Consider the following 25952-nt stretch of genomic DNA (forward strand, 5'->3'; position numbering starts at 1 on the left):
TATCCAGGCCCTCAGTTGTGCATCAGAGAATTCGACGGGCCTGTTCCCTAGTTCCTGGGAGGGAGACTGCACCCTTGGAATTTCCTGAGAAGAGGGGTGTCTCTGTTCATGAGTCCCTCAGATCACATAGGAGTTCCTGCTAGTGAATGAGATGACCAGGATGGGGGCTGGTCACCAGAAAGACCCCCCATGATTAGAGGGTTAGGGCTTTGAGCCAGCCTGCCCTCCGGGAAGCGGGAAAGGGGGGAGCCGGAGTTTGAGTCCAAGTGTGGCCGATGAGTCGATCAAGCATGTCTATATAATGAACCTCCAGTAAAAACTGGACACCGACCAGGCCCAAGTGAGCCCCCTGGGTAATGAACACACTGAGGGGACGGTCCTGGGGGGGATGAGGCACCCTGATTCCACCAGACGGGTGAGGGTGGACGCGGAAGCCTGCACCTGAGACCCCAAGCAGGTGTCTCTTCCTGTGGCTGGCCCTCATGTGCACCTTTAATAACACTGTAATCCTAAGTCCAGCATTTTCCTGAGATGTGTGAAAGGTTCTGGTGAATTAGCAAACCTGAGGGGCTGGTGAGAACCCTGACTTTGCAGCCAGCTGGGCAGAAGCGAGGGTGACAGAGGGACGCTGGCATCTGTGGGGGGATGGGGGGTGGGGGTGGCTGTCTTGCTGGGAACCGTGACATCTGATACTAGCTCCGGGCGGATAGTGTCAGAACCGTCTCACAGCGCACCAGCGGGGGTCAGGACACCCCTCTTTCTGTGGCAGACCTGTCAGACCCCCATCCGTATCCCCTTGGCCCATGCCAGAGGTCACCTGCGGCGTGGGGTAGGCAGTTTCTGTGTGTGAGTGGCTTCCTTCCTCAATCACCTGCTTTCTCAAGTGGAGAAGGCTAGACGTTCTGGGGGTGACTGTCTCCAGAGTGACCCTAAACCTGTGACAGACGGGGGCAGGTGGACCAACACCACAGCCCTCTCACCCCTGTGGGCAGTTGAGTGTTGTACACAGTCTCTCGGAGCGCCCCCTGCAGGCCAGACCCCAGTTTCCCTCAGCGGTCACTTGCTCATCAACACCCCCTTCAGTGGCCTGTCCCCCTTCCTGTCTTTCATCCCCACTCTCCCGTCCTACTTCCTGGGGTCACTTCCCAAATAAACTACTTTCACCTACATTGTCATCTCAGGGTCTGTTTTGGAGGCACCCCAATGAAGACATCTGCCATTCTTGGGGTTGACCCCCTGATACTCTCTCAAGTTGACAAGCCATGGGGACTTGCAGTCAGCCAGTTCCTTTGGGCAACCCCTTGCCCACCACTGCATAACAATCCTGATTGGTCTGGGGCTAAGCCTACACCCCGGGTGTGCCGAGGGACCCAGGCCGGGCTAATCAGAGTATTTTATCCTCCGGCATTCTGATTGGTTCAGGAATGAGCCTCTGAATCTAGTTGGTCCAATCATAGGCCTCCTTGGAGTTCTGCAGGACTTTTGCAAGAGCTCTTGCTACCTCTGGAATCTTACGTAAGCCTGGGGCTGCTTATATCCTCTCTCCACATGGACAGGCCTGACTGAGAATGACGCTAACACAGAAGGAGGCAGAGTTTGGAGATACAGATTCCTGATGACGTGATCACCTGGATGCAGCTGTGCCTGAAGCCTAACCACACCGCACTTTTCCATTCTATGAACCTATGGATTTCGACCACCACCCCCGTTTTCTCCCTCAGCTGATTTGATTGGGTCCTTGTCATTTGCAAGCAAAAGAATCTCTAATAATATGGAAATACTCATTTCTCTGACTTAGAGCCTCTGTACTTTTAGACACAAAAACACATAAAAGTACTTGCTCTCTATACTATGGGCAAAAGATCCAGGCTGGTCTGGGCAGGGGAGCTGAACAGAGAGGGCATGACCCACAGTGGCAGGGTGGACAGTGGAGTTAAGATCTCAGGAAACTCATCCTATAATATTATGTGGCGGTTTACAGTAAGAAGTTATAAATCACTACACCAAGTGTAAGTGCCAAGAAAAAGCCAAGGAGTGAAGGGAAACGTGGACGGGGGAGGAATTTAAGACCACAGGAAACCTCACCTGGGGGGAAGCTGCTCTGACGGAACCCCAAACTGAGAGCCAAGCTTCCTGGCAACCAATGAAAAGGCACAGCTCATGTTCCCTCAGAGAAAGCAGCCTGGGACCAGGGCCGGAGGCAGGTGACTCTGCAAACGTGCCTTCTGGAAACTCACAGGCTTCGTGGCTCCTGGGGCTGGAGACCCCCCGCCCCCCAGGGGAGCAGCACTTTTACCTGCCCCACAGCTCGGTTCCCGAGGATTTGGGGACCCTGTGGGATCTGCACACTTGGTCCCTCGGGCACCACCCCACAGGTCCCCAAACCTCTGTCCAAAATACCCCGGTGGTGTCTACCTCACTGCAAATAGCTCCTGAAATTCTTTTAAGTGTTTCTAACGGTTACGACCCAAAACCTCCTTCAAAGAAAGACATACACGATTCTAACTTGAGTTCCCATTTGAAACGTCCACTAGCTCTGTAGTTTTGGTCACGGAAACAGCAAAACATTCATCTTTCCATCACACTGCATTAGGTTGCCTTTCAAATTTAGCATACTCTGCATTTTTAAAAGAGAACTTAAAACAAAAATTTTCAAATCACACATTACGCATCTAATATAACAAAATAATGTATAAAACATGGTTGAAGGTTAAGAAATCAATTACAAGATTTATAGCGAGGTACTATGCAGTTAAATATATGTTATATTATGAAACCAAATATGCCAAGATTACATAAAATCTAAGGTCCTGGCTTCCTGGCCCCCAACGAGCTGCCTCGTCCTGGGTCATTTTTTGTTTAACTGCAAATTGTCCTTGCTCCTGAACAAAACAGAGTTTGCTGACTTTTCCATGAGGTCTGGTTATTTCCTGGAAGTGCACATGGAATTCTCCAAGTGACTTTCTTTGTTTCCTAAGTAGATCAGCCTCATTTTTCAGGGGAACTGGGGAAGAACAGACATCGTCCAGTCTGCCCTCAGTCCCTCGTGGGACATAAGAGCCTGGCCTCCGGGGGGAAGGGCCCGGGGGCTCTCGCCCTCTCTATCCCCTCTCAGCTGAGGCCGCAGGACTGGGGGGAGCTGGGCTGGAACTGGCCTTGCTCCATCCTGAGTGATGGAGAGAAGCTGTGGCCCCATGATGGGCCCCAGGCACTTCTGCCTTCACGGAGCTGGTCCTCCAGAAAAGAATTATTAACCATTACATTTTATGACTGTGACGGCAGAAAGACAAATATCATCCAGTCCAGATTCATTCTTATGCCTTCATTCTGATTATCTTCTTTTTTCTTCCTGCTGATTTTAAAAGCAGGCAAAAGCATGTCGCGGATCCCTAGACATAGGCTGAGCTCTGAGCTCTGGACCAGTGGGCTCACCTTCCCAGCCCCACCTCCGGCCCTCGGGCCGAGCGCTCTGTGCAGCCACCCTTCTGTCCGTCAGGGTCACGTGGCTGGGAAGACGGCCCTGCCGGTGGGGCCCTGACACCCCTCCTCAATCTCTGAAAGTCTGAACCCCTGCACCCCAAGCTCAGTGGGGCAAGGCTGGTCCCTGGGGCCATGAGCTGCTTTTAGTTTATTTCAGGACAGCTAGCAAGAGTAATGACACAATGACAACCTGAAGTCCCCATGCTAAGCCCTGCCCGAAGCCCTTTATGTGGCAGGCTCTGGGGTTCAGCTACGCGACTGGCGTGACTGCAGGAGTCGGTTTTCTTGTCTGCAGTAGGGATGTGTTCATCCTTCCTTCCCTCCCAAGGACATTAACACCCGTGGCAGACGGGCTGGGCTGGTGCCACCCCCCCGCTGCCCCCCCAGTCACCATTGGCTACTAGGATTCATCATAACTGGTTCATTACAATAATTAATTGTAATAATTAGTTCCAGTAGAGGTTGCCCCCCCTCCCCGCTTTCTCCTCTAGCCTAGAAGGGGTGACCTTGGCTGAGGACCCCTCAGTGTAAGCTGGTCCCATGGACTCAGTCGAAAGATCTCCCCAATCCTGCTCGTTCCTTCTGGAAGCCCAGCCCCTCCTCGCCTGTTGCCCCCTTTGCTCTGTTCTCAAGGGGCTCCCGAAGTCCCAGTTGCTCAGGGCCAGGCAGGTCCGAGGCTCCGCTCTCCCCCAGTGTCCTGTTTCTCCAGGGTTTACCTTTTCCCAGGCGTGAATATAAAATTCTTTCTCTCCACCACCTGCTACTTCGGTCTTATTCCATCATCCAACTACTACATGCTTCTCAGTTACTGTTTTCTGAGACTTAAAAGTCTTCTCCCTCCCACGCCTGCCCGGTCACTCCTGCAGCTCCAGGCTGTGAAAACACAGGGCTCTGATGCCAGCATGAGCCAGAATTAATCCAGCTCCACAACTGACCAGCTGTGTGACCTTGGGCAAGTCAATTAACCTCCCTGAGCCCTGCATTTTTCATCTGCCTGAAATTACTGCGATGAGCTTATTTTCTATAAACTAAAGCTAGACGGAAACCGGGGTTTGTTTTGGCAGGTGGAAACTTTGATCAGCTCTTGGAGGTCGGGGAAGAGCCACCCACCCCTGCCTCACAAAAGGCCTGCTTAAGGAACTGGAGGTGGCTGCTTAGGGCCGTTCACCAGGTTTGTTTTGTGACTGGAGCAAGCTGGTTGAGGGGGTGGGTTGGCTGCTCGGTGAAGGGGAAGAAAAAGAGATGAAGCCAGTGAGAAAATCACTGCAGCTTTAAGACAGTCACCCAGCTCTCCAGTCTCCTCCGCCTGCATGTCTGCTCTCCCTGTTTTCTGCCTGCCCGCCATCGCCAACTACTTGCTTGACGTTTCCAGAACTGCCACCTCACGAGGCTGTGGCTTCTGCTGTTCCCTCCACCGGGAATGCCCTCCCCAAGCTGTCCGTCAAGCAAACGCTGACATTTTTTCCAAGTCTCAGCTCAAATGGTGCCTTCCCCACGCCGCGCCCCACCTACTGCCACCCCCTGGGCAAACGTGGGTGCCCCTGCTGCAGGACTGACCACGCTCAGGACACACAGGTCAAGGCCCCACCCCCTGCCATGTTACTGTCGTTTGACAGTGAATCTGTGTCTCTACCAAACTGCAAACTTCAGGGGGGCAAGGACCCAGTTTTTTGCCCAGCAGATCTTCCAATGAATGTTGGTTGAGTAAATGAATAAAAGATGAAAAAAATAAACAGACTCTGTCTGTAATAGCTGGGGGTGGCGTGAGCCAATGGACACTGTTATGAGGATCACTGTATCCCCCCATCCTCTCCCCTCCCCTCCCCTCCCCTCCCCTCTCCTCTTCTCTCCTCACCTTTCCTTTCCTTTTGTGGTTAGATTTCCCACATCCTGGGAATGACAGGTCACACATGTTTTGATCTATGGAATGTGCTCTAATTTATTGAATTCAGCTCTCTTTTCTTTGAGGGCTCCCTCTGTTATATACACAGACCTCAATTAGGGGGCGATTATTTCCCTTACCAAAAGGCTCGGCGCTTTGGTTTCATTAAATAGAGAGTTCTTCCAATGCATGAAGAACGGGATTAGATTTATAGAAATTCAATTTACATTTGGCTTTTTAGGAACAGACGTCTTGCACAGCCAAGCCACCGCTCTGTCAGGCCGCCTGAAGTTATAGTTTATGGGCTCCTTTCATTTCCTTCTGGCACACTCCCGCTTAACCCCTTATGGTCTGGACCAATCGAAACCACTCTGGGCGCCTGGCCGCCTAAACCAAGGGCTGCTTCTTGGAATCGCCCATCGGCCCCTCCCCGCGTTACATGATGCTGTTGATTCTCCCCTTCTTCCTAAAACCCTCCAAATCCTTGGCTCCCTGGCCTCTGCCCACCCCACACTCGCCCCTGAGCCTCCAGATGCGTCTGGTGACCCAGCTTCCCGCTGGTCATCTCCACGTGGATGTGTCAAAGGCAAAAACGCTAAAGCAGACGGGAGCCCGCCATCCCCAGATGGGTTCCGTTTCACATCCCTGGGGAAGACACCACGGTGCGCCCATTCTCATGACCATCTCCCTCTCCCTCCTGCCACAGATCTAATCCATCACCAAGCCGTCAGGCAGTCATCTCCCCAATACGCCTCAAGCCGACCCACCTGTCTCTGCCTCACATTAAGTTCCATGAGCGGGGGAACCGCCGGTTTCTCTTCATGCCCATAACCCAGTACTTACTAGCACAGTGCCCGGGATGCGACAAGACACTCGATAAGCACGCGCTGAATGAGTGAGTAAGTGAGCGAAGAAACCCCATTTTACACATTGTAACACTGAGGCTCAGAGAAGAGCAGTGGAACAACCAGTACTCAGCCCGAGGGTGGCTCGGGGGCCCACGTGCCCCCTGCTCTACGCACCTGCCCAGGGCGCCTGCCTTACCTGAGAGCACCGTGAAGACGGCCGCGAAGGCGTTGAGCTTGAGTCCGTCGATGACATTGCTGGAGTGGAAAAGCTCGAGACACATGAGGCTGAAGCCGACCACCAGCAACAGGATATAGAGCACCTCGGAGACGACCGACAGCCACAGGACCCCTGCACGATGGAGGCGGGGCGTGAGAGGGGGGCGCAGCCTGGACGCTCCCGGGGGCAGCCTCCCCACGCCCCTGGTCGGGGGATCCACTGGTTCTAGAATAGACCTCAGTTGGAGAATGGGTCCCGAGGAGGGTACGGCCATCAGGACCACCCATCCTCCTCACCAGACTAACTCAGGAACCCAAGCCTAAGTCAGTCGGATGTGGCACGCTCGGGGTGACGGTTACTGGTGCAGGGTGGCACGTGACCGACAAGTGGGCCCACTCAGATGGGAGGGAAGACCTTCCATCCCATAGCTACGTGCCAGCCTCTCTTTCTCTTGTCATCTGTGAGACGCCTGCCACGGGGAGCCAGGAGGACCTCTGCCTTAGGATGGAGCTGACACTGTAGTTACCCAGTAAGTGACGGAAAGGTGCCCGCATCGGGCCAGGCAATCACCACCCGGAAGGCTTCCCAGAGGCCAAGCGGGTCAGCGTGATATGCTATTATCTGCAGCTCTAAGCACCCCAACACACGACACCTCCAGTTTTATCTGCCCTGTACCCCACTCCACTTTTTTCTAGAAACCACCACTGCTACTCCCCCAGCTTCACCTTGTGGTTCTCGGAGGAACTGTCACGCTCTGCTGTGGTCCCACCCTTCTGGGCACAGCTGACTGGTCTGATCAGGTGACCTGTAAGCGGCCAATCAAAGCCCTTCTCTAGGACAGTGCCCCTGGAAACATGGAAGTAGATGGGGAAAGAGGCTCGGATGAGATTCCAGGTACTCTGACAGCGTGAGTGCCTGGTTCCAGCTGTTCCTGAAGCCCAGATGCACCCCTGGCCTTGCAGCAGTGTGGCTGTTCAAACCTTTGTGTATTCCCTAAGACAGCACAGCTCCTCTCTGCCCCAAATTGGTCCACACTGGGTTACCATCATTTGCTACTTAGTTTAGGGAGCACCTTCTGTTTCTCCCACCCCACGGTGTACCGTCTTCTCCTTACATATCCTTTGTTCGGAGAGCACCTTCCTTCTGTCTGTTTATGCAGTTTGATTGCAACTGACCGCCTCTTGGCTCCATGTTGGGGCAGAGGACTCATGTCTGGCCAATCAGAGCTCTACGTTCCCCCCGCCCCCCCCCCCCAGGACTCTAATCACTGGTTCAAGAATGAGCCTCTCGGTGCCTCAGTTTCTTCACCTATAAAATGGGGATCATAATAACAACTATTTCACAGAATCGTGCTGAGGATTCAATTACACAGCAATGAAAAGGGGTCATGCTCAGCATGGAGTGACCCCCCAATTCACGTGCATTATTACAATTGTTTTACGGGAGGAACATGGTGGGGGATTGGAAATGGAGCCTGGTGGCTCTTGCGTGAGGTCAAGGCTACAGAGAGAGTCAAGAGGGAGACATGAAACTGACCTATACGCAGATAAGATTTCTGAGGCAAAGGGTGGAGAGTAGACAATGGAACACATCCACGTGACCTCCCAAGCCTCACTAACCACATGGTTTGAGCAAGGTCCCCCCTTTACAGAAGGGACCGTGGACCAGGCTTGCCCAGCCAGAGATGGACACAAGACTCGAGTCGTTTTTCTGAGACTCAGCCACAGGACTTGTGCTGGAACTACTGGGAGATAAGATTCCTTTCTTTCCACCGGTTTTGAGGCCTGGAAGATGTAAGGAAGGAACTGACTGACTCACCAAGTGACCAGGAGCAGAGCCAAGAGATGGAGGAAGAGTGTGTCCTGTGTCATTGTTGGAGCCCCTAGATCCAGCCATGCCTGAAGCTGCCTTTCAATCACACAAACCAATTAATACCTTGCCTTTGCCTAAGCGGGTCTGAGGTAGAATTTCTATCACTTACAACCAGCAGTCCTGATCCTCAGCTGCTCTGTTCTCTGAAACTCTCAGACATGTTCCTTCCTACTTCTCTGCCTTTGCACAAGTGGTTCCTTCCCCAGAGTATCCCAGGGACATCCAAGGGAAGTTATTTAGTGAAGGAAGCAAACAAACAGCAATTTCGGAGTCTCTCTCTGCTCCCTGAGGAAAAACACAGGTTCTCAAACACACACTGTCATCCGTGGCACAATGGAGCTTTTAGAGCTTTGGAGAACTCTTCTTTCTTTTCTTTTTTTTTTTTTTTAACAAAAATATCGCATCTCCTGGGCAATCCCTTGGATTTCTGTAAGAGAATAATGTGCACTTGGCAGCCTGGATGTTGTTTCAACACCCCCTGGCTCCGCACACTCGCAGCCTCCCAGGCCGGGCACTGGCCCAAGGCCCACCGAGCAGCAGGGGAGAAGGCAGGAGATGCAGGGCTGCCCCTGCATCTCCTTCCAACAGCCTCTGCCTCCAGCTGCTGTTGTCCCGCTAATGGGCCAGTGACACTCCTCACCACGGTGGCTCTGATTCAGTTGCCTCCCCCACACCCAAGAGCCCCACTCCCCCAGGGGCTGCTGTCATCCTGCCCACGTGAGCCCTGGGCCCCCACAGCTCCCCTCATAACAGGGCCCAGCTCTGCTCTTTTAGGTGGGATGGGAGTTGGCGCGGTGCAGGGAGTGGGGGAATGCTTGGGAAGTAAGTGAACCATGGAGAAACAGGCACCGGATTCTCAGATGCCTGACTGGGGTTATGCTTCTGATTCCCCCCAGATTTCTTTCCCTATCTGCCCACTGGGCTAGGAGCATCTGTCTGAAAGCTCCAGCCCACCCCAGAAACCGAATAACAATAAGGAGTGTTGTTGTTATGCTATTAGTAGCAACAAGAGGCTCAGAAACAGGCCAGCAGGTATTGGGCGTTTATCACCTGCCAAATCACCTGGATGACGGCGCTCCACTCACGCCTCTCACACCACCTTTTACTGTTTCTCTCCCTGGAGGAGTGTCCTTGGGCAGCTGGACTCCATTTTGCCACCTTCAATTACAAAGTGCCTGGAAATGGACATTTCCCTCTGTGCTCTCGTCCAGCGGCAGCTGACCGGTGGCCCGGCCCTGTGGCTCTGGCTGAGACAACCCTGGGATGTGACCCACACTGCAGAGCCCCCCACCCCCATCCTGGGGGCAACACTGCAGCTGCTTCCCTGGGCCTTGGACTGACACTGTCCCCTTATTTGCCTTCCTCCTTCCCCAGCTGGCTTCCCACTTTTCCTACCATTCTCCCCTGGGGCGTTTCCTTTATGAATCACCTACGTGGATCCCCACCTCAGGGTCTGCTTCTAGGAAATCGGACCTCAGTCGCGAGTATACACATGCATTACCCCCCCAGTCCTCCTAACCACTGTGCACCCATTTTACAGATGAGCAAGTTTAGGATCACAGAGATTGAGCAACTGGTCTACACATCTAGATAGCGGGTTAGTCTGGATTCAAACCCAGACTGTAACTCCAGGAACCATCATGGGGAGGGAGGTTGTAAGCTGGCAGGATATTGGGGACACCTTGAAATCATTGTTCTCCACAATCGGGCTGGTCACAGGGGCCCGTCTGGGTAGGGAGGCGTAGGGTTCCTTGGCCACAGTTCTCGTTTACATGCTCTCCAGCGTCCCAGACAACTCCTGAACCAGGATTCCTGCAAGTGACGGCCACTGAGTGGGAAAGGAGTGGCGGGGCCTTCCGTTCCCAGGGGCACTGAGCCCCGCGGGCCAGCGGGGCCGTGGGGAAGGAGGCTACGGGCAACAGCTGGATCCTGAAGGTCTCGCGAGGCACAGACAGGAGGGCGTGTGGTGGGGACAACAGATGGAAGCTTTCGCCACACTCCATCCGATAGATGACTGTGGTCTGGGTCGTGGCGATGACGGCAGGGTGAGTGCGGGACTCCAGCGGTCCCGAGAGGCAGGCTCGGCCTGCTGCCCCATGAAGGTGATGGGAAGGGACAAGGAATAGTCCAGAGGGGGCTGTGCTTCCGGCTTGGGCACCTGAGCAGGTGACTGAGTGCTTCTCTGAGAACGAGACTATGCTAAGGCCCAAAGAAGATGAGGCCCCTTCTGGACTGGGGTGACGTAGCCGCTATAACTGTCCCATAGATGGCAGCTGCCTGTGCAAAGCACGTGGGGCAAAAGCAGAAACGGGGAGATGTGGAATCCACGGAACATCAATAATCCAGGGGCGGGGCTCTAAAGGTGGGGTGACACGGCGTGTCCCACCCATCCCTGCCCACAGCACTCAGTGCCCAGTGCCACCTGCCAGCACCTGCAGTCCTCTGCCCTGGTCTCCAGAGCCCACCCTCCACCTTCCCCCACCTTTGCAGCAGGCTGGGGACTCAGGCCTCCCTGCCCTCCACCCCCAGCAGCAGCCCTCAACCAATGCCAGGAGTGAGCTGATGAGTAATGGGTGGGGGGTGCTATCTACATGTCTGTTTCCCACGAGGAGAGAGGTGGTGTTAAGGGTGTTGAACCCCAACATTAAATTGCCTGAATCATAGAGTGTAAAAGCTATTCCCTTTTCCATTAATATTTAAATTCGTAACACCTCCATCAGGAGTCTCTGTCTGGTGCTAAGGTATCCTGAACACCTTTCCAACACTTGTTAATTGCTTTTTTAAGAAAAACGAGGGCTCAGAATCTTCAACAGTTCCTAGGCAGACCCGGAGAACGTTTCAACAGTCACATTCTGTGCTAGTGCTTCTCGGCGCCCCAGCCTCTCCCTCCCTGTACTCCCTAGAAAGCATTACCAGGCTTCCTGGCCCTGGGTCAGCCATGGGGGCACTGGCTGGAAACCGGAGGACAAAGGGTTGCGTGTCTCTGCCCTGCTCGCTTTCCGTCTTGAGCCACTTTCCTGGCGGTGGCCTCCTCCTCCTCACCATGACGACAGCTCCAAGGTTCACGGTCACTTCTGCAGCTCTTACAGCCTCCAGAACAGGGCTCCCGCCCTTTTCTCCTTCCGCCCACCCCGGGCTGGTAACGGCGCCCAGCTTCTGGGAGTCTGGGTCTCTTAGCCCTTCCTCGGCCTCTGTAAGAAGTTCTTTCATTCAAGTGCCTTCCTTTGAACCATTTGGGGGATTCTGTTCGCTGCAGGGACCCTCCCTGATACATCCTTTTTATGACAAGGGATCTAATCAGGGTAACGATCTAAGCCAGGGGTCTCTGTGTGGCCACCTGACCAGCGGCAGCCGCCGCTGGGAACTTTGGATGCCAATTCTCGCGCCTCACCCCAGACTTACCGAGTCAGAAACTCAAGAGGGGGACCACTCCTGGTTTTCAGGGGCCCTCCAGATTATGCAGTGCACACCCACATAGGGCCACCCCTGATCTAAAGGTCCCTTCTAAACGTACGCATAAAAGAGTGAGTGCACTTCAGGAAAAACTGAGTCAATGCTAGCCGGTCGGTGCCAGCATCTGGCAAACAGAGAGCAGCTGGAGCGGGAATGATGAAACAAGTGCACACTGCCTGGATACAAATAGCGCTCACACTTACTGTGCGTGCAGTGACACGCACGCATGTGCGAAGAAAGGAAGTGGAAGGACCGTGGGCTGGCATCTCTGGGCAGACCCAGGGGGCCTTGCCCTGGTGACACCAGGAAAAGCTCACTAATCACGGAGATGATTGTTTCGAGTCTCCGAGTCTCTGAAACTTGCTGCTAATGGCTTGATTTGCCGCTGAGAACCGGTGACCTCCAGGAACAGAAGAAAGGAAATGATTTCTCATCAGGAGTGAGGCTGGTGGGGTGACAGCTAATCCTGTTAGCTGCACTTCTTGCCTTTTTAAAAAACAGCTTTGTGGCACCAACTCTGACCCCGCATTGATGGAATTGATGGGTTTGCAAGAACGGTTTCCCTTTCGTCCCATCCCTCCCTTACTGAGACAGTTTCCAGAGCCAGCTCCCTGGCTGAGCAGAAAATCATGGGCGGGAAGCTTGTCTGGGGTGTGTGACCCTGGCTGGGGCCTCACCCCTCTGTCTCCCGGTTTCTGCCCGTGAAAAATGGGCATACCAAACTTGTCGTGAGCATTCAATGAGACACTGTCTATAAATCACAGAAGCTGACACTTGGAGAGTATTCCAGAAAGCTAAGTATTACTATTACTGTCTAATAAGTATAATTATTAGCAATTATAATAATTAGAAGAGGCTGTGAGGTGTAGGAGTGAAAAGCACAGACCTGGGCCAAACCACCTAGATGGACGCCCAGTCCTACCAGTTACTCACTGGGACACTGGGCACGTGACACGGTATGTTCCCCTTGGGCCTGTTTTCTTGCTTGTAAATTGGGGATAGAGATCGTACCCACTTCATGGATTATTGTGAGGATAAACTGAGGCAACCAATGAGTGACGTGCGTCTGGCGGTGCCTGGCACACAGCAAATGTTACACAAGCATTACTGGTACTATTACTGTGTGGTTGGTATTCCCACGGGATGCAGCCCGGGCAGCCTGGAACACGTGCGTCTCAGCCACTGGAAAAATAAAACCCTTCTGGGGAGCAGAGGGAATTATGGCACAATCATACGAAATCCCAAGATGCAATGGCACTTCAAGAGAAAACATTTTTCCCTCCAAACCCATCCGTTTAATATGTCAAATCAATAAGTCACGGGGCTCGGTGACACGCTCCCTGAAACCCAGCAAGTGAAATCATGTAAATGACGTGGGCCTGGGCACAGGGGCTGAGGTTTTGTGGGGAAAGGGGCTCAGAGAGGAGCTGCAGCGCGGCCAATGGATGGTGGCTGCAGCCCTGGGTTCCAGCCCTGCTGCTGTGGGACTTCTGGAAGGTCCCTGTGCCTCAGTCTCCCTCCCAGTAGGAGAAGTGGATTCCCAAACAAGCTGCCGACAGGCCAAATCCAGCCAGCAAACATGACTTGTTTGGCCCACACAGTATTTTAAAAATATCTGAATTCATTATCTGCACTTAAAAATAGGAGACTTCACATAAAAATACAGATTTCTGGATTCGTTTGCAAAACGGTTGGATGCGGCACTACTGGACCTGCCTCTCCGCATGATGACAACCGTGGGGCTGGGCGGGGCCTCACGCAGCGCACAGGCGGCGGGGCGAGCACGGAGCCCCACCCCGCCCACCCCCGGACCCGCCACCCCCGCGCGGTTCCTGCCTCGCTCAGTTTACAGCCCCCGCAGGAGGACGGCGAAAGTCGTTTCTGCCCCTGACACTCCAGCGGTGTGACATCGTAAGGCCCTACAGGGCCGTCCCTGTCACCGACATGTGGGAGTGGAAGAGACAGCAAACGCTCCGATATCCAGCTTGCTCAGGAACAGGGGCTTCTAACAAACGCCACGCCACCCCACACACGAGGGTGCCAATTTTAAAAGGGTGAGATGGAAAGGAAAGGCATTCAGCTCTAAAAATACGCCTGGATGGGTTTAAATGAGCCAGACCAGTGATGTGAGAGCGATTTCCCAAGAGCCGTCAGCATCGCCGGTCTGAGAGGTCCCGTGAGGCGCCCACGGCCACGACTTGGGGAATCTCCCTTTAGTGAGACAGGACCTCCGAGGCTTTGACTGGAGGGCGCATGCCGACCCCCGGGGACTGTCCTTGGGGGATGTGCAGAAACACTGGGAACGCTGATTGGCCGTTCCAATGCCAAACAGTGCGCTGCCCTGGAAACGCAGGGCCTGGTGGGGCTGTTCTCTGTGTCACCACTTCTAGAGCCTCATGACTCAAAGCCGGGTCCACAGAGCAGCAGCAGAAGCCCCTGGGAGCCTGTGGGAAATACAGAATCTCGGCCCCGCCCAGACCAACTGACTCAAGATCTGCCTTTTAAGCAGATCCCCAGGGGGTCTGATCAAGTGTGAGGAGCTCCACTCTAGAGGGTGACATTCAGGTGCCTTAGTGTGGCTGTCAGGGCCACACAGGCTGACAGGCGGGTCCCAGGCAGCTTCACTGAGCGTTGAACATTCCGCACCCTGTCGTGTCTCCAGCAGGGCCCCAGCCCTGGGACAGCTGTCCCCTTCTGGCCGGCAGACACCCACCACATCCTAAAACACTCCAGAAAGCCCACGTCCAAAAGCCACGTCCTCACATGGCAGAAGGGACTCTGCAGGCGCAGCTGTAAGCTTGAGAAGGGGACGTTATCTTGGATTATTTGATGGCGCCAAGGTAATCACCGGATCCTTATAAGAGGGAGGCAAGAGGGTCCGAGTCAGGAACAGGAACTGTGACAACAGAAGCAGAGGTTGGAGTGACCTGGGGTCATGAGCCAAGGAATGCAGCAGCCTAGAGAAGCTGGAAAAGGTAAGGACACAGGCTCTCAAGGAGCCTCCAGAAAGGGAGACACAACTGCTGAGTCTTTGACTTTAGCCCATAAGACTCATTCCAGAATTCTGACCCCCAGAACCATAAGATAATAAATCCATGTTGTTTTAAGCCATTAAGTCTGTGCTAATCTCTCACAGCAGCAATAAGACACGAACACACCTTCTTTCTTCATTCAAGGTCACCTCCTCTAAGAAGCCTTGCCTGACCACCCTAGCCCTCGCTGTGGCCCTCAGACAAACCTCAGCAAAGAAGGATGTTCCTTCACCCCTTTCAGGTCAATGCCTCACTGAGGTGGAGAGAGCCTGAATGTGGAGGTTAAGCAGGTCTGAACTCGACCTTGAGCCTCAGGCTCTTTGGCTATAAAATGGAGTCAACACTGCCAATCTCACACGTTTTCAGGCTGAGCTAAATTGGATTCTGCTGCAAACTCTCCAAGTGGTTTCTGGCACACTCCAAGTCCTCTGCAAATGCCAGTGTCGCAAGCTGGCGAGTTGGGCCCGGAAAATCAAGTCTTTCTCCTCTGCTCCCACAACGGGACAGACGAGTTTACTGCTGGAACGGATGGTGACAATGGCGTCTTGCTCCCTAGAATTCCACCACGCTCCCGTCTGTGTCAATTTAGAAATGACTCTACCAGACATGCCCTTTAGAAATGGCTCTGTGGAATCTGGGGACAGTCCCTGAGTATTTGAGATGTGTCGTGGTGCCCTTGACCTTCAGCATCCGATGACAATGATCTTTCTCTTTAGAATCCAGAAACTGGCCTTGAAAATAAGCTCTGGCCCCATGGGCTGGGACCTGGGAAGGAGGCGGGAAGAACACAGACTCCACGGGCGAGATGTGGCCCCATCCCCCACCCCCCATCTGCGTGGGAAAGTCCTCTCACCTCCCTGGGCCTCCCCTGCCCCCATCTCTAAATGGGGTTGCTGTGAAGGCAAAGGAAATAGGACAGGTAGGTCAGAAGTTACAACCCAGCCTAAAGTCAAGTTTTTGAGTTTTTGTTCTGTTTTCTTTTTTGTTTGTTCTGTCTCTCTACCTCTCTCTGTGCGTCTCTCTGCCTCTCTCTGTCTCTCTTGGTATATGTGGCATTTTAAACAATTGGAATTAGATGCTAACATTTAAAAATGGGAAAATCACATGAAAATTTAGACGCTTGGAAATCTGGCAGACCAGGGCCACATTCCCCCATGAAGACGGAGGCTGGCGCTGAGCGGTGGCAGCTCCCTGCAGGCAGGCGGGTCCTCTCCACTTTCCACAGTCCCCACCCTGCCGTGGAGGCTGAGCACCAGCCCAGGGAATCACCCCAGAGCACAGAAGGGTACCTCGCAATGAGAGCTGGAAGAAAGCAGCGAGAGGGGAGAAAAGGCCAGGTGGTGTGCAGTCGGGGACAGAGCTGGGCAGGGCTTGGGAGGAGGTTGGCATGGGAGGCTGGCATAGGCCCTGCATCAAGAGGGCCTGCCAGACACCCGCTGCTTACTTGCCAGCTGCCAGCCAGGAGGAGTGGCCCCTGAAAAACATGCCTGTGGAGATTTCCAGTCAAGATGGCAGACTAGGTAAATGCTGTCCTCACCTCCTCTCAGGAACACATCAGTTACAAACCACAGAACAGCCGTCATTGAGCATTGCCTGAAGTCTAGTTGAATAGAAGCCCTACAACCATGGACATACAGAAGAAGACACCGCGAGACTGCCCCTCCCTAGATCAGGGTATCAGTGCTGGGGAGAGAAGTCCCCATAACTTCTAGCTGTGAAAACCAGCAGATTGTGGCTGAGTGAGACAGAGGGCAGCTGCACTCCCAGGCACTCTGCTCAAAGGGACCACGCATGGACTTACTCACTGATGGAATCACTCGCTCTGAGCTTCAGTGCTGGGGCAGCAGCTCGAAACGTCCCAGGGACATATGATTAGGAACTGAGTTGTCTGGCTTCAGGGTGAGGGCTTGAGGGGCAGCTTTCTCCCCAAGGGACGGAGAAGCTGGTGGAAGCCATTGTTTCTTTGTTAAGACCTCCCCTCCCAGCGTGCAGATGCAGGCAGACACCATATCTGAGTCTCCGTTAAACTGGTTAACACCTTTCATCTGTCCCGCCCTGTGATTCCCCGAGACCCCACCCAGCATTTGGGCACACCCAAGCCACTTCCAGTGGCCTTTCTGTATAAACAGCCTGCCTTGGCTTATGCTACAGACATTCCTAAAACCTCTCAAAGGTTCACAAAACCCAAACAAGCAGCATTTGGCTTTGACACGTCCCGTACCTCTGGCTGAGCAGCCCTAAACCCATCACTAGCAACAGCTGCCTTGGTTTGCAGCTTGGCCTCTCAAGGCATCTCCAAGCCGAGTGTGAGCAGCAGCCATCTCTGGATTGCTTTGTGGCTCATGCCAGGTGGCCCCAGGCAGGGCACAGACTGTGGCTGAACTTGGCCTGCAGTGGGTCCCCTCCCAGGAGGCCCCAGGGCTGGCAGACCCAGTGGCCAGCTTCAGACTGGGCCAGAGCATCATGGCCACCTCCAAGGATGACACACCCAAAGGGGACACTGGGCAGGCACCAGAGCCCCGCTAAAGTGAATCCTGCTCTGTAGGATCAGCCCCTGCACCACAGCTCCTCCCCTGTAGTCACGGCCAGTCCTCACAGCCAATCAGCCTGCTGGTCAATCACTCACACTAATGTGCAAACAACAACCAAGTTTCAACTACCACAGGAGGGCACACACAACCCACACAAGGGACACATTCCCAGCTCAGGTGACCAGGGAGACTGTGCCACTGAGCTCCACAGCACACCTATTACTTAAGGCCACTCTACCATGACCTGGAGGCATAGCAGCCCTACCTATACACAGAAACAGACACAGGGAGGCAGCCAAAACGGGGAGACAAAAAATCATGTCCCAAATAAAGGAACAGAACAAAGCTACAGAAAATGAACTAAACAAAATGGAGACAAGTAATCTACCAGATGCAGAGCTCCAAACACTGGATATAAGGATGCTGAATGAGAACTTCAGCAAAGAGTTAAGAAATAAAAAAAATGGAGACAGAAAACATAAAAAAGAACCAGTCAGAAATAAATAATACAGTAACTGAGATGAAGAATACATTAGAGAGAATCAACAGCAGATTAGATGAAGCAGAGGACTGAAACAGCAATTTAGAAAATAAGGTAGCAGAAAACACCCAATCGGAACACCAAAAAGAAAAAAGAATCCCCCCAAATGAGGATAGTTTAAAGGGTCTCTGGGACAACATCAAGAACACCAACATTCACATCACAGGGGTACCAGAAGGAGAAGAGAGAGAGCAAGGAATTGAAAATCTATTTGGAGAAATAATGACTGAAAACCTCCCTAACCTGGTGAAGGAAATAGACATACAAGCCCAGGAAGCACAGAGAGTCCCAAATGAGATGAACCCGAGGAGGCCCACACCTAGACACATTGTAATTAAAATGCCAAAGGTTAAAGACAAAGAGAGAATCTTAAAAGCAGCAAGAGAAAAGCAGTTAGTTACCTACAAGGGAGCTCCCATAAGACTGTCAGCTGATTTCTCAACAGAAACTTTGCAGGCCTGAAGGGAATGGCAGGAAATATTCAAAGTGCTGAAAAGCAAGGACCTACAATCAAGATTACTCTACCCAGCACAGCTATCATTTAGAATTGAAGGACAGATAAAGATCCTCCCAGACAAGAAAAAACTAAAGGAGTTCACCAACACCAAACAAGTATTACAAGGAATCTTAGAGGGACTTTTTAAAGACCAAAAATAAAAACTAAAAAATGTGAAAAATAAACATCAATTACTACATATGTAGCAACAATAACTTTAAATCTAAAAGGATTAAATACTCCAATCAAAAGATAGGTAGCTGAAAGGATAAGAAAACAAGACGCTTACATATACTACCTACAAGAGACTCACTTCAGACTGAAAGACACACAAAGACTGAAAGTAAAGGGATGAAAAAAGATATTTCATGAAAAGAAATGAATGAATGAATAAATAAAAGCTGAAGTAGCAATACTTAAACCAGACAAAATAGACTTTAAAACAAAGGCTGTAAGAAGTGACAAAGAAGGACCCAGTAATCCCACTTCTAGATATGTATCTGAAGAAACCCAAACACTACTTTGAGGTGAGATATGTATCCATAAGTTCATTGCAGCATTGTTTACAATGGCCAAGATGTGGAGGAAGCCTGGGTGTCCATCAATGGAAGAATGGATAAAGAGGAGGTGGTACATACTATGTTTTCCCGAAAATAAGACCTAAATGGAAAATAAGATTTTTCAGGATGACATCCCCTGAACATAAGCCCTAATGCATCTTTTGGAGCAAAAATTAATATAAGGCCCAGTCTTATTTTCGGGGAAACATGGTATATACAACAGAATATTGCTCGGCCAGGGAAGGGAATGGGTTCCTGCCATCTGTGGTGACATGGATGGACCTGGAGGGTATGGTGCTGAGTGGAGTGTGTCAGACAGAGAAAGACAGATGCAATGTGATTTCACTTATATGTGGAATCTAAAGAACAAAATAAACAAACACATGAAACAGAAAGAAACAAATTCATAGATACAGAAAATATTTTGATGGTTGCCAGATGGGAGGGAGGTTGGGAATGAGTGAGAAAGGGAAGGGATTAAGAAGTGCAAATTGGTTGTTACACAGTAGTTATGGGGATGTAGGTATAGCATAAGGAATACAGTGAATAATACTGTAATAACTATATACGGTGTCAGATGGGTACCAGATTTATTGGGGTGATAGATGGGAGGGGAGTTGAGGGGCAGGGTGGAAAAGGTGAAGGCATTAAGCAGTACAAATTGGTAGTTACAAAATAGTCCTGGGGAGGTAAAGTAAAGCACAGGGAATACAGTCAATAATATGGTAATATGGCCAGGTGTGTGCTAGATTAGTCAGGGGGATCACTTCTTAAATTATATAAATGTCTAACCACTATGCTGTACGCCTGAAATTAATATAAAATAGTGTTGAATGTCAACTGTAATTGAAAATTTTAAAAAGGGACAGAAAAGGTGAAGGGGCATAAGAGGTCCAAATCTCCAGGTATAAAACAGTAAGTCATGGGGATGTAATGAACAGCCTGGGGAATATAGTCAGTAATACTGTGACAGCGTGGGACGGTGTCAGATGGTGCTGGGCTTACGGTGAGCCCTTCTTTGGGTATGTAAATGTTGAATAACTCTGGTGTACCCCTGAAACTAATATTGTGCGTTAGCTATATTTTAATAAAAATCTTTAAAAGAAAAAAAAAATCATGCCTGTGAACATAGAATGGGGCTGGTCACTGCGGACAAAAGAAAAGAAGGAAAATGCTTACTTTCCCAGTGGGTAAGGGCATGGCTTGGGTAGCCAGACCACCTGCAGGCAAACCCCAGCTCTGCTGCTGACTTGCTGTGTGCCCTTGGGCAAGTTACTTCACCTCTCTGAGCCTCAGTTTCCTCATCTGCCTCAGGTGGTTGCAAGAATTAAATGAGACATGTAAAGAGGCATAACCCAGGTTTAGTTCATGAGAGACCTCAATATGTGCTAGCTGTCCCCATTTAACAGATAAGAACATTAAGGTTGAGAAAAAAGAAAGACAAAGACTCATCTGTCTCAAGCGTGACAGAGCCAGGCTAAGTGGGTGGTAGGGAGACACTGTCCAATGGGGTGCCATGGATTCAATATGTGCCCCGGACCCCAAGACCAGGCAGGCTCTATCCCACTGCCCTTTGCCTCCCTGCTGAATCCGGGGGCTCCTGTGGCCCTGATGGCATTTGACTTCCCCTCCCTAACCCTGACCTCTAAAGTAAGTGTCTCTCCTCCCTTAAACCTGTGAAATAGCAGTTACTGCACCAAACCAATGTCTGAAACCCAGACTCTGTGTCAGCTACTATGGGGGGTGCACAGGCGAACAGGACTTAGGTCCAGCCCTCTGGGAACCCCAAATTTAACCTGAGGGGTAAGATACCCCCCGCCCAATAATGACAACTATCTTTTATGTCACCCAAGCAGTGCCACCCATGGTGCCAGGCCCTTGTAAATAAAAACCCCTTTCATCTCCACAACAACCCTATGACTTGGGTGCTATTATTATCTCCAGGGTATAGATGAGAGGAAACTGAGGCACAGAGAGGTTAAGCACCCAGCCAAGAACCCCAGCTAGTAACAGAAAGAGCTGGGCTTTAAAGCCCGGCCAGCCCCCTGCACTACAAGCCTGGCTGGCCTCCTGGCTCTGTTTGCCAGCGCGACAAAGGGTCTTTGCAATGACCCCCTGGGTGGCCTGGACGGTTCCTCCCAACAAGCATTGGAGTTAGGCGCTGCGCGCTCCATCTTACAGATGAGAACACTGAGGCACAAAGGAGGCAAGTGATTTTCCGAGGTCCCACAGTGGAGGCGCCCCGCTCTGCCTGCGACCCCCCCCCCCCAGCTCTTTGCAGGGGTTCTGCGCCTCTCTAGGCCAGGGACCCCTATGGCATCTCATGAAGTCTAAGTGCTTTCTCTGAATATGGTTTTAAATGGATAAACATACAGAGGATTACAAAGGAAACTGATTATATTGGAATGGAGTTATCAAGACATTTTAAAAAAATCAGATTATAAGATTAACCCACATGCTGCTTTACTAATGCATGAAATAACAAGATCTAGTGGAAGTCTAATAACTTCCACCACTTGGAAGCAGCAAGAAGGAAGAGCTTTCAAGATCTCCACAAACCCAGTCACGTGCCATAAAAGTCTGCGAGGCCCATGGGCGAAAAATCCCAGGTGGGGCTGGGACTCCACACGCCACAGAGGGAAAGATTAACTGTCCATCAGCGGCCCCCACCCCCCCGTCAGCCTTATCTCCTTCCCTCCCCAGCCTCATTTCCAACACAAACGTACGAAACTCATTCCCACCTCAAGGCTTTTGCACATGCTCTCCCCACCTTTGCGAGAAACATGGAGACAAGGAATATTTTACTTCCTTCCTTAAGTAAAGGCACAGGCACAATCATACATGAGAAGGGACACTGCTTCCATGTCAGGATGTGGTGACAACCGCAGCCATCAGAAGGGCCCATATCCCGGATAAAGGGAGAGGCCGCAGCTCAGCGCCAACTAACTGGTGGGTGTGTGTAACCAGGCTTGCCAAATCTTACAGCTTTTCCAAGGAAGCCAGAAATACTGATTTGTATGCGACACGCCCCATTTGGAAACCTCAGCGATGAATTCTAATGTTTTCAAACACCACGTGAGTCAATTAAACACAGGCGAGGCATGCTGGCCGTAGGGCACCAAAGCACAACCCTTCACAGACCTCAACTTCCAGTCCTAACTGTGTCCACGCCACTGCCTTGCTCTGATGGTAAAAATTCACCCCAGAGAGAGACCACGAATCAAACAAGGTCACACAGCCTCCAGGAGCACACTGGGCTCCAAGCCGGGACGTCTGATTCTTCCCAACCAACTTTTCTTTAAGTCCTGCTATGTACTAGGCGAGACCACACACAGGCGGATAATGCCACCCAAGTTAATGCCAGCAACTCTAAGGCAAGCTGGACAGAACAAGGAAAAAAATGTGGGCAGAAATCTTTTAGGGCTTATCTGCAAGGAAGCGTGAAGAAGGGTTAGTGGAGCAAAGGATGGACTTCTGAGTAGGACACTGCGGGGTGGGGGGAACGCCTGACTGACTGTGCCCGAGTCTCTCTTGCACTCCAATCTCTATTTTATTACCCAGGAAGACAGAATCTTTTCTTTTGCTACCCTCACCCTCCATCTAGCAGAAGGTTATAAAAATATCTAGACTCCCCAATTCAGGGGTTTATTCTCACATCTGGGAAGCACCCACAAAGCCTTTGCCAATATAAATGGCATTTCCTTTGGTATTTTTAAAGTTCAGAGGATCCAAGAAGCTCTGCCAGCTGGAGGGGGCCTTGGAGACCACAGCTTCCAAGCGCTTCATGAATGAGGTTTAAAAACAAAATGTTTTTACGGAGGCCCCAAAGGTTAGATTTCCAGATACCTCACACACACACACAGAAGAAATGAACATAGTGAAAATCATGTGGACAAGTATATTCTAACTCACTAGTAATCAAATTTAAATTAAAACATTCATGTGATGGCACTTCTGGCTGGTATGCTGAGCAAAGGTTTTCAAAAGGTTTTTCTTTCTGGTAGAAGACAGTGAAGGGAAAGCGGGTTTCCCCTGCAGGAACATTTACTTCTCACTGAATAGTCATGTGGTTCCCCCACATTCCCCAGGGCCCTGCACAGATGGGAAGGGCCGGGTGACTGGCCCCGGCCCCTGGGCTCTGAGCAGACACAGGCCTCACTTTTGAGCAAATGCTGAGAAACGGAAGCATGTGACCTCTCCAGCGCTCACCGCCCCCACCCCCCCCAGCTTACAGGGAGTTGGAGCCACATGTTGAGAGGCTGGTGTGCCCATTAGACTGGGTCCCTTTGCACCTAACTGTTCCTTCTAAAATGTTCGTTCCTCTTATCCTCACATGGCTGACTTCTTGTCTCCACTCAGGTCTCAGAAGAAATGCCACCTCCTCAGACAGGATCCAGAAAGGTCCCCATCTGCCCACCAATCCCACCTTCCTCTCCCTGGACCCTCCCCACTCTTGTTTAATTGTCTTCCTAGCAGCTTTCCCATTTTGAAATGATCATATTCTTGACTCAGTCTCCTCATCTGTGAAATGGGCAATCAGACTCAACAGTTCCTAAGGGTCCTTCCTCTCCAACATGACTCCCGAGACCCTAGTAGGTACCAACACCCTTCTCGGCCACCACTCACTCCCGCTCCTGGGCCCTGGACCAGCCCAGCCTCCCTTTTGGGAATAGAACCTGCATTTCCTTCCAGGGACCACAGCTCCCCGACTCTCAGCCCTTGTGCTATGGTGTGGTGAGTCAGACTACCCTTCCCAGTTCTAGCTGGACTGTGACCCAGGCCACAGTGGTTGGTTCGGGGATGGGCACGTGACTCAAGCTGGGCCAATCAGAGCCAGCCCTGGGACTTTGGAAAAGAGACGGTCCCTTGCCATTGGGGGTTGCTAAGCTGGAGAGGATGGAAGCCTAGCAATGTTGGGGGGCAACTCTACCACTCCATAGCCCACCTGAGAAGGAAGCTGGCACAGAGACTCCAACCAGAGAGAGGAGCTGCCTCCTGAGAGTATGGTGGGCCCAGTGTGGTGGCTGAGACCTACCCCTGAGTTACGTGAGCAACTGCCTCATTTTACCCAAGATTGTTGGAATAAGTTTTCTGTCTCTTGCAGCCAAAACAGCCTTTAGCCTGCACTGTCCCTGTAAGGCTGTTTGTCACAGCCCCCAATGTTTGTTTATTGGTGAGTGTCCCTCCCAGGCTCTGAGCTCCCCAAGGCTCTGGCCTGTCTGCCCCGCCACAGCCCTGGCTGAGCGACTGGAGGACACAGGAGCTCAGGGTCCTTAATTGGGGAGCTGCTCTGTCAGTCCTAGAAGCTTCAGGCTGTGTAATCTGAGCAATTAACCTTTCTGCAGAGGCCAAGGCCAATTACACCCCGGGGGCCATGTGTGGCATCTGTGTAGCAGACCAAGTGCCTCCACCGGATGCCTTGGTTTTTGCAGGACGAATGAGGCACAATCAATCCTTCCAGCCCCACTGCTGCTACCCTGTCAGCCTGGCGTTTCTTCTTGTGGCCGCAGCCACTTCCTCCTTCCTCCCCTCTTCTTGCTGGCCCCTCATGTCCATTCCCCCCAAACTCGTCCACTGTGACCTCTGCAACGTCATCTGCAACTTGCCCAGGCCCCAGTCCTCCAGCGCCCCTAAACCCTGTGGGGTAGGTTGCAGACATGGCCCCAGGCTTCACCTTTTTGTGCATCTGTGCCTTCTGCAGTAGCCCCCTGCTCAGACTTGGGGCTCAGCCATGTGACCTGCTATGGCCAGTGGGGTGCTAGCAAGTGGGACACAGCACATTGCATAACTGGGGGGTGCCCTCTCACTCCCCGCTCTGCTATCGCCAGAAGGTCATGCCGGGGACAGCCTGCGGGAGGCTGGGGGACCCGTAGAGCAGGGCTGGGTCCTCGTCATCCCAGCTGAGGCCAGGGTGGCTCAGTGACACTCCGGCTGCACCCAGACATGTAAGCAAGGCAGCTGAGGTCTGCAGGGCACCCGGCCAAGCTCCCCTGGGACTTGAGCTTGTTCCCGCACACCTGCGAGGGCTGGGTTCGCACGCGGCGTTACTGTGGCAAGAGATAAGCAGCACATCTCCATCCCCCAAATACCTCCAGCCTTCGCGGGCGCTCTCCCATCTGCCGGGCGGCCTCCCTGCTCCCCGCTCTCATCTGCCTGGCCAACTCCTACACATCCCTCAATGCTCGGCTCAATGTCTCGTCCAACATGAAGTTACCTTCAGTGACTTCCTCCCCCAGCCCTGCCCCGGGGCCCATCAGTCATTCTTGGAGCCTCTGCAACACCACTCTGTTAAAACAGGCTGCAGTCAGATGGAGGGGTCCACGGGCTGGCACCACTGCTCACTAGCTCTGGGGGCTTTGGGCCCATCAGTTCACTTTTCTAAACCTGTTTCCTCACCGGAAAGTGAGGACGAGGATAAGAGCACGTGCTCGCAGACCATCCACGGGAGCGGCTGAGCCGGGTCTGGCAAGAAAGAAATGGGCTGAAACCCAGCGGTTGCCCTTGTCACTCTGGAGCTTACCGTACCACGAGGCAAGTCTGATCTGCCGCCCCCCACGAGATGTGGGGCCCTCGGAATCAGGACCCATACCTTGTTCACCACTGTTTGCAGGGAGCCTGGCCCAGAGAGGGAAATCTAACGCAACGATGGAGAAGGTAAAGAAACTGACCCAACACCCACCATGACCCCCCCACTCCACGCAGCTCTGGATACGCCGGCGCTGCCAATTCTCTGAGGAGGGCACAGAGAGTCCCATTTTGTTGCGAAGAAAACCATTGTTCAGAGACGCAACGTAACGTGCCTATGATCACAGGGCATTTATAAATATAAATATAGCAAATACATAAATATGATATTATAAATAAAAAGTTTGCTGAACCCTAGACTAGAGCAATGAGCTACACTCACAGACCGAACTTCATCATTTTCATTTTTTAAACTTGGTTTTTAAAAATTGAAAGTATTACATGCTCATTGTGAAAAACTTTGAAAATACAGAAACATGAAAAACAACAACACAATTTCTGTATAAGATCACCAC

The 25952-nt window shown here is 52.0% G+C and overlaps 1 protein-coding gene across 2 annotated transcripts in view; it reads right to left on the reverse strand.

Annotated features, from left to right (window-relative positions):
• GSG1L (GSG1 like) overlaps nucleotides 1-25952 on the reverse strand; it is a 193804-nt gene that overhangs the window by 60041 nt on the left and 107811 nt on the right. Inside the window, exon 3 of one of the 2 annotated variants that reach the window (XM_074322757.2) lies at nucleotides 6407-6559. The exons of the other annotated variant lie outside the window; for it this stretch is intronic. Within the exon in view, the coding sequence (XP_074178858.1) occupies nucleotides 6407-6559 (153 nt within the window). The remainder of the gene's footprint in view (nucleotides 1-6406; nucleotides 6560-25952) is intronic. 2 annotated transcript variants of the gene reach the window in all.

This window comes from Rhinolophus sinicus, chromosome 10 (genome assembly GCF_057876585.1).
Source record: "Rhinolophus sinicus isolate RSI-liver-muscle chromosome 10, RSI-T2T, whole genome shotgun sequence".
NCBI classification, from domain to species: domain Eukaryota; kingdom Metazoa; phylum Chordata; class Mammalia; order Chiroptera; family Rhinolophidae; genus Rhinolophus; species Rhinolophus sinicus.